At 55.5% G+C, this 9,048-nt stretch overlaps 1 protein-coding gene across 1 annotated transcript; it reads right to left on the reverse strand.

Annotated features, from left to right (window-relative positions):
* Positions 1-3,728: 3,728 nt before the first annotated feature.
* GCAT (glycine C-acetyltransferase) lies at positions 3,729-9,047 on the reverse strand (the record flags this gene model as incomplete). The annotated part of the gene is made up of 9 exons (XM_026039879.1): positions 3,729-3,998; positions 4,367-4,488; positions 5,149-5,320; positions 5,743-5,825; positions 6,315-6,469; positions 6,765-6,911; positions 7,736-7,837; positions 8,735-8,865; positions 8,963-9,047. Coding segments are annotated over 9 exons (1,149 nt in total), but the record flags the coding sequence as incomplete, so codon positions are not given.
* Between the last annotated feature and the right edge of the window lies 1 nt (position 9,048).

Here is a 9,048-nt window from a genome sequence, read left to right on the forward strand (position 1 = left end):
CAGCATGGAGGAGGGAGCTGTGCTGCGTTCTCTGCTGGCCCCATGTTGTGGGTGTCCCTGCTGTTCCTGTGGGGACACGGCAGAGAAGGCAGGACGGTCTCCGGAGCTGCGCTGCTGCCGCACCCTGGGCAAGGGGACGGCTCTTACCCCTCACCTGTGAGCGCAGGGAGCTGTTTACACCGGGAGTCCTTGTGCGCGCCTGGCGCTCCCAGGCGTTTATCTCCAGCGAAGGACTTGGGATGGGATCAGCCAGGCTTCCTGGCACGGCCCGAACAAGCTCAGTCAAAGCGGCCTGCTGCAGGCTCCAGTTGCCAATGGGGCTGATCCTGCTTCTCTGATCCACCTGGAAAATGCACTTACAGGGTTCAGCACAGCTCGGCGCTTCCCTAGGCAAAAGGGCTGAAGGAAATTTTGGAGCGATAGGCACAATCACAGCTTGAGTGCCATTAATGCAATCAGCCCCACTGGGCTTGGCCCTAGCCAGGCCACGAGCTCACTCCTACGTGCAGTGTGCTTGTCTGTCTGTGCCTGGCATCAGGTGAGGAGCAAGGGCAGAGGGACACAATGACCTGTGCATGGTGGGACTGGAGACCACGTTGCAGCAAAGCAGTGGGGAAGGGGCAGAGAGAAGTGGGTTGCACCTCGGCATGGAAACTGTGCAGCATAAAGAGGAGCTAGAACATGTTAGTGGCAAGGGGGCCAACTTCAGGACTGAAATGCAGGGAGAGGRCGAAGGTTAATTGGGAGCAGGACAGAGGAGGGAGATGGTGGTGGCAGGAACCCCCTGAACTGGAAGTGTGCATGTGTGTGTGCATATGGAAATGGTGTGGGACAGGACAATCTTGTATTTCATAGCACAGCAGCAGAAACGGGGGGAACTGCAAGTCCTACCATCACATCACACGCAGCTTAGCAGCTCAGCACTGGAATGGATCAAKAACAAGTCAGGGAGGGCCTGGCAAGGGTCAGGTGAGCCCAGCATGGGAACTGCAACCAGAAAAGCTGTTGTTTGCATCAGTGTTCCTCTGAGGAGCAGAAGTCATTTGATTTCTGGGATAAAAGCTGTACTGTAAAGAGTTGCAAATATGACATGTGTCAGGAAACCTTGAAAAGCTAGAGAACTCGAGAGTTTGCCTGGAAATGAAATACACACCTCCTACAGTGAATAGGCACTGCATTATTCATTTCCAGTACRTGATCATCAGACCCCTCTGCCTTCCGAGAGCGCTGTAGCCCTTGGCGCCGTGGAAAACACAATTTGCCGCAGAGCTTGGCCTTGATGCAGCCAGAAGCAGAACCTGGAGTGCAAGGGGTCAGCTGCCAAGAGCTCTGGGAGCGATGGAGGGGTGAGATCAGGGCATTTGGAGATGAGAGCAGAAAGAAAAGAAGATGGAGCTCACGTGTGCGTGACAGAGTGTGTTGTAGCAGGGGGAGGCTGGTGCTTCTCCTGCTAAGGAAAGGCTCACACATCTGGGCAGCCATTTGTGCAGCTCTCGCATCGTGAGGGGGTTTGAGAGTTAGAGCATGGTCAAACTGCTCAGGGCTCGCTGCCCCAAGCAGACGGAGGGCATTGGCAGAGCTGAGTGCTTTGGCCCAAGGGAGAGAAGGGTGTCCAGGTCTGGGAAGAGCAGGACTGACAACGAGGAGAGTGTGGTAGAGGTCTGCAGCAAAGGTGTGTGAGGAGAGAGGACAGAGGGGGTGAAGGCTTCAGGCGAGAAACAGCAGTGTTTTGAGGTAGGGACTCACAYACCTTGTCACAGACACCATCAAGTTGAAGCTTTGCCTCTTCCAGGTTGCAAATGGGAGCCTGAGTACAATTCCCTGCCCTTTCCTGTGGAGACCAAACCATCCTCTAGCTGTCTGCAAATGAGCATGGCCACCCCAGCCTGCCATGTGCATGTGGCAYGAGCCCTTTCCTCCAAGGTCCTGCTGGAGCTGCCCCATTGAGCCCAGAGGCATTGCTGGGAATGCGGAGAGCAGCAGCAAAGCAAATACTGTCTTCAGCTTTTAGCATCATCGCATWTAAAACCAGGAGCTCATTTTCCCACTTTCCCAAAACCATGCAGCCTACCTTGATAGAATCTGTCCTGCAAATTCYGGACTCCACCCCAGGCCTGGGCTGGCCCTAGGATCAGGGGTTTGGAGTATGTAAAGGGGAAGCAAAGCCTGGAGAAACAACCCCAACCATCACAGACCTCAGRCAACACAGATCCCAGCTGCTCCTGCCCAGCATGGCATGAAGTGGGTGGACACCACATCCCTCCAGCCATGCTACCTTCTTGCAAGGGCTTGTTCAGCACATATGGGTCCCATTCCCCAAATACTGCCCTTTGATAAGGGGGGAAGCCCCTGCAGCACCCCCAGGCCTGGAGCCATATAGAGGGAAACTGTTAGCAGCCTGAGCTTAGATCCCTGCAGAGGGAGGGAAGAGAGAGGCMCATAGTTTAACTTAACAGTCAAGCTGCTCTAACAAGAGCCTGCATCAGCCTCATGGAAAACRCATTGCTCATCTTCCTCCGCCCACACTGTGCTTTGCTTTACTACAGACCCCTGCAATCCCGGTTTTCCCTGGATTATCAGCACCCTGCTTTCTGTCATCCCTGGCTGCCCACAGTGTTTTAGGAGCAGGTCTTTGCTGGTGTGATACACAACACTTTGGCACCCAAACACACCATGCCCTTGTGTCCAAAAGGGACATCGTGGCTGGARTCTGTCCCAAGCTGCAGGTAGTGGTACTCAGTTCAGCATGGGGTTAGGCACACAGTGAGACACGTGGTTTCCTTCTAAAACAAAGAATGCAAACAAAACWGTATGGGAGATGCTAGGGCCCACTTGTGCTTGAGTGTCAAAGCACTAGCTCAGGGCAGCTTGCAGGAACAAATTGACAAACCCCAGACTGCTGTGTGCTCTCTGCTGTGCCAGATTTGCAGTTAATGGATCAAAATTATATGTTTCTGTCACTTGTTCTCCTCCTGCTTTCAACCCCAGACAGGTGCAGACCCTCTTACCAACCTGGCCAGCTGGACTGTGCCCCATGCACTACGCAACCCCCTTCTCAGCCTCTCTGTGGCAAAACGTTGCTCACTGGGCAGGCGTGGGAACACTGCARTGTGTGCTGCATAGAGTGAGGACATCAACAAGCAAAGCCTTAGCACTGGCTCTGGAGACCAACTGAGCAATCTGAGATAGAGAGGAGGAAGAGRAGAGGAGGAGAAAGGAGCCCCTTCCCCTTCTGGGGAAGGGAGAAAAGAGCACTGAAACTCTGGCCAGTCTCTGGCCCCCTTCTCCACACAGCTGCCAGGGCTGAGGGACAAAGCRCCTGGCTGAAACACAGCTCGGGGATTCCTCCCACCTTGGGGGAGTATCTATAATTCTCTGTAAATAATGAGCGGAGCTGATGGGCTGACGCTGCTAGACCTGCAGAAGAGCATGCAGGAAACAAGTGAGCCTGGTCACATTAGCTAGTCTAACTTTGCATAAGCTGAAAACCCAGGAGCTGTGGCATTTCAATACTCAGAGTGAAGCTGCAGCAAAACAGAGCCAAATGATGCAGAGCACCCTGGCTGCAGCCAAAGGAGGATGGGGATGGGCTCCAGGCCCTGGATAGGAAAGCAAGAGCCGAGCAAACATCAGCTGTATTGCAGGGAACCTTTAATGATACRTGAACCGTTGCCAAAGCCACAGCCAGCACAACACAGCAGCCAGATCTGCCCCCAGGCACTGTCTGCTGCCTGTGGCACTGCCTTGGGCACTGCTGCTTTCACCAAGGTGCTGCTCAAGCATTTTCCCCCAGTACAGGCACTTGTCTTGGTCCTGGGCAGGAAGGTCACTGGAGAAGGTGGCCCCTCAGGGCAGCGCTCCATGTTTCCGTCCAACCTCARTGAAGGCTTCCACACAGCGGTCGATGTCTTCATCACTGTGCACAGCAGAGATCTGGACCCGGATGCGAGCCTTTCCCTTGGGGACCACGGGGTAGCTGAAGCCAATGACATAAATGCCTGGAGAGAGGACACACATGGAGAGTTGGATTACGTGTGAGGGAAGGCAGCCCATGTGGTAGTGGGTGACAGAAAGCTACTTCCTCAGTAAAAATTACCGAGCTTGTGSGTATTTCAAGTGAATGACATAGGCTCCCAAGATGTGATGGAAATGAAGGTTAGGGCCAGTGATGAGGACATGCATGTCAGGACTCATATAAAACCATCCCAAAAAGAGAAAGAATGTGAAGCYAGGAACGGACCGATTGCCTCCCACAAGGGTCAGGGAGCCAAAACATCCTTTGGGGAAGAATGGCGATGGTGGCACCGCTGGACGTCGCCTCAGTCAAGGAGAGTRTCTGCAACCCGAAGCTGCCTCCTGAGCCTACCTCTGCTCAGCATGTCGTCAGCCATCGCAGAAGCCAGTCGAGCATCCCCAAGCATGACAGGACAGATGGGGTGGTCTTGCCCTGAGATGGTGAAGCCGGCTGCAGTCATCTTACTTCTGAACCTGGACAGGAGAATGAAAAGAAAAATCACAGAATCACTGAATGGCTGAGGTTGGAAGGGGCCTCTAGAGCTCATCTTGTCCAAACCCCCCCGCTCCAGCGGAGACACCCAGGGCATGTGGCACAGGGTGGCATCTGGCACAGGGTGGCATCCAGGCACGGTCTGAAGACTTCCAGAAAAGGAGACTCCACAACCTCCCTGGACAGCATGTTCCAGGGCTCTGTTAAAAGCTTATCATCACCGCTGTCCTTGGGGACCTTTCCCTTGTTCTGCTGCAGGAGCCCTGGCCACTGAGGCCACTGACACCTGGACACTGTACTGCACATTTCCTGTGAACGAGAGGCATCTTTCTCTTTGTTCCTGTGACTTTCTGTCATTTCCCAATCAGCTCTACATGGCGTGAGGGGCAGACCAGTCTCCGCTCACAGAGCATCCGGATGTGATACATCTGCCTCGATGTATCCACACAGATACAGATGTGATAGGGAAAACTGCAGAATGTCTCGGATGTGACCTTCAAACTGCCTCCGTGATTTTCAGCGGAGGGGAAATACACACAMGGGGACAGAGCATTTCTAAGGAATCTCTTCCCGGTGCTCCCACCCTGGTGGGGCAAGAGGTTGGAAAGGCCAAACACGAGCAGAGAGGGGGCCCCCCTCACCGTTGGGTCTTGGCAGCCATAGACTGCGCAATGGCRTTGCTCTCCATGAGCAGGTCCAGCGCCTTGGATGCGCAGCCCACCACGGCGGGAGGGAGGCTGTTGGAGAAGAGGTACGGGCGGGAGCGCTGGCGCAGCAGGTCCACCAGGGGCTTGGGGCCAGTCGTGTACCCGCCTGGGCGGCAGGAAAGAGAAGCGGAGACGGCAGAGCCAGCGTGAGCTACTCGGAGCGTGGTCCCTCCACAAAGCCACCCCGTTAGGTTACGGTAGGAAACGTGGAGTTTCAGGAACAAGCCAGGCCTATAAAACAGCTGATGCCTTTCACCAGAAGCTTCCACTTGACCTCAAGGGCAAGTTCCTGGTGAAGACTGTGAAGAATGCCGTGAAGACTTTCTCCATGAAGGCAGGAGAAGGAGTCCACGGCAGGACCTCCCTTGACCCTTTGGCAGGGTCCCAGACTGAGCCCCATATACCACCCCGAGAGAAAGGGGAATGTGCATTTCTTATCCTTTTCATTAGACAGAGGAAGAAAACATCAGAGGGATGGTGTGGAGCTCTTCAGGGCACAGAGGGCTTTGCACTGGGAAATTACTTCACCTGCGGCTCCTCCCAGTGCTTTTCCCAGGGTGGAGTTGATGATGGTGACTTTATCCATCACTCCAAGGAGTTCATCCGTACCGCTGTAGAGAGAAGAAACTCCCCATTATGGGCCAAGCCACCACACACCAGGGAGGCTGCTCCACACCCGATTCCAAAAACAAGGCAGCATCAAGGCCAGGTCTCTGATGTCCCTCCTTTTCTAATAAAGGAGGAACGCTCCCCCCACCTGTGTTAGTTCAACCCAAGCACTGGCCTTCCCTGCTCCTACAGAAAGGCTAAGCTGGTAAGAACATGGATTTTTCACTTCTAGACTGGGAGAGTGAGAAGCAGCAGTTCTCTTAGGCTGGGTTGGTGCTAAAAGYTCTGCTTTAAAAACCTGTGTACCCAAGGAGAAGAAAGGCATGTGTTACCAGAAAGAGAAGGCCAAGGCAGAGGTGGTGCATGAAGCCATTGAGGAACGGCGGCTTTGGGACTCCCTCCATAAAAACCCATTGGTCACCACCACCTTTTGCCTCGTGGCACAGCTATGCAAGGTGGGACGGATAAACAGTGGTGGSACAGCCGCTTACCGGCCATTGGGCCCCAGGAAGCCTGTGGCGTGGCATTCGTCGATGAAAACCAGGGCCTCGTACTTCTCGGCCAGCCGGCAGATCTCCTGCAGGGGGGCAATGTCGCCGTCCATGGAGAAGGCGCCATCGGTGGCCACCAGCCGCAGGCGGTGCTTCTGGTGGAGGGACAGGAACGTGCCGCAAGGGCAAAGCTGTCAGCCTGTGGCAAGAGGCTGGCRAAGCAGCCTGCAACGCAGCCCATGTGCTGCTGGGCCCGGAGATCTCTAACAGGGATGGGAGTCTGCATTGCAACCAGCTGCTTCTCCACCTTGGATGTTTATCCCAGCTGCTCTGGGAAGAGGGGGGCTTTTGCACGGGAAAGGGCAAAGCTCGTGCTTTGGGGCTGGTTGCTGCACGGGCAACAGGGGCAAGGGGGCACCCTCACGTTGGGGTGGGAGCCCATCTCTCTACCTGCGCTTCCTGCAGCTTGGCCTCCAGGTCCTGCATGTCCATGTGCCTGTAGCGGTACTTGTTAGCCTTGCACAGGCGGATCCCGTCGATGATGGAGGCATGGTTCAGCTCATCCGACAGCACCGCGTCCTCCGGGGTCAGCAGCGCCTGCCCCGGCCAAGCAGAAAGGATCAGCCTTTGCCCGAGGGCAGCACCTCGCCGAAACCTCACCCTCTCTCTCACTGCAGAGGGCCAGGCTGCATTTGATTCCTGCCACCACATCCCTGGCATCAAGACGTTTTACATTTTSCTTCCCAGCCATCGTCTCCCCTGACTTCCTCAGACCAGGCTCTTGGCTGTGGCTTCTGAGTTGAAAAATTCACTCCCCTAGGATTACCCTCCACCCACTTCTACTACCCTCAAAAATGTTATTTCATCCCCATTATGCAAGTTACTATTCCACTCCCRTTTGCCCAGGAGTTGGGCAGTCCTCCTTCCAACATGCAGGCTCTCTCCTTCTACACCAGGGCCTGAAGCTCACCTATTTTGACCTTGCTCACAACACATCCTGGTTTTGCCCAGAAATCTCACCTGGGCAGGAATCTGAAGGTTCTTGCTTTCATACTGCAGTAGGCACTGCACAGGCTGCAGAAGGCTGATGCACTGCAAGGTTTGGGAGCAGGCAGCTTCCCAGAAGCATCATGCTTCCACACACATGCCTTGCTCTGGGAATCCCATGATAGGCTTCCCAGGAAACGGGAGCACTACTGCCCTAGCACTCTCACCCAAGCAAACGACTGGGACTCAGTGCAAAAGGAGGAGGCAAAGACTCCACGTGGGCTCTGCCAGGCTAAGGGCACTGCAGCAGGCACCAAGGCAGGGTTCTCCACCTCCAGCGACAGGCTACAGAGCTCAYATCGGAGCCTTGGGAAGGCTTGGCAAAGATGCTGCTGACCCTTCCCTCCACCACACACGACRAAAGTGCTACGAACCTCAAAGATACCAGCATTGGCATCAAAGCAGCTGGCGTAGAGAATAGCATCTTCCCTCTGGTGGAAACGCGAGATCTTCTCCTCCAGGTCCTTGTGTATGCTCTAAAGAGAAGGACAGCGCACATAACTGGCTGGGGAAAAACACTTCTTGCTTGCCTGGAACTGTTAGATGTTCTCTGCAAGGGAGAAAATAGCCATATTTTATCTAGAAAGGACTCATGGGAAAGAGGTTAGTTTTGCTAAGAAAACGTTCGCAAACGTGGCCTTAAAACACAGTTATCGGTTTGGATGTCAGAAACACAGCTGAGACTCCAAGCTCCCTCCCCACGGGGGAGCAGCTGGGAGTTTTCTCTGCACTTAACTTACCASGGCTATAAAAGAAGTTGCCAGGCCTCCAGCAGGGATAAACTGAGATGGGTTTGGACGTGCTATTTCAAGTCAGACTTACTGCAWTTCTGACCCTTAAATGGGAGCAAATGACATTCACTTGGGGGATTCAGAGGGGTGTTTTGTTTGTTTTTCCACTCTGGTGTTATAATGGTTTAAGCTGACTTATTTCCAGGTCTCTGATAAGCCAGGGCTCGGCAGGGTTCTCCTTTGTGGCCAAGTGCACCGTAATCCTGCAAACATGCCCGGGCACACGCATGGGCGCTGGGAGGCACTCGGAGAGCSGGGCCTGACGACGGCCTCAGGGAGGCCTGAAAAGGGAGACCTGTATGAAGCAGAGGTACAGAAACCAGCCGCCGTTGCTGCAAAAGCTGCAGGGCGGAGAAGAAAAACCAGCTCCACTGGGAATGGGGTGCGGAAAGCACGGAGCAGAGGGGCTCGTGGAGCAGAGGGGCTCATGATTGCCCTGGGAGCGCTATGCACGGGAATCGCAGCCACGCTGCGGTGGGAAGGGACCTCTGGAGAGGGTCAGCTCCATCTGCCCGTGCAAGCAGGGGGTCCGGTGCAGGGGCGTGGGTTCCGCGGGAGGCCCTGCGCAGGGGCTCCCCGTACCTGCGTCCCGCAGATGAAGCGCACGGAGCTGAGGCCAGCGCCGAACTGCTCGAGGGCCTCCACGCCGGCGCGGATCACCTCGGGGTGGCTGGAGAGCCCCAGGTAGTTGTTGGCACAGAAGTTGAGGATCCCTGCGGAGAGAAGGCGCGAGGGTCGCGCTCGGGCCCGCCGCCCTCCCGCCCTCCTCCTCCTCCTGCTCCTCCCGGTGCCCGTGGCCGCCGCCCGCACCGGCGCCGCCGCCCGCCAGGCGGAGGTGGGGGCCCTGGCGGGACGCGATGACCCGCTCGCTCTTCCACGTGCCCGCGCCGCGGATG

Source organism: Nothoprocta perdicaria, unplaced genomic scaffold (assembly GCF_003342845.1).
Source record: "Nothoprocta perdicaria isolate Ctin4 unplaced genomic scaffold, notPer1 scaffold_244, whole genome shotgun sequence".
NCBI lineage: Eukaryota > Metazoa > Chordata > Aves > Tinamiformes > Tinamidae > Nothoprocta > Nothoprocta perdicaria.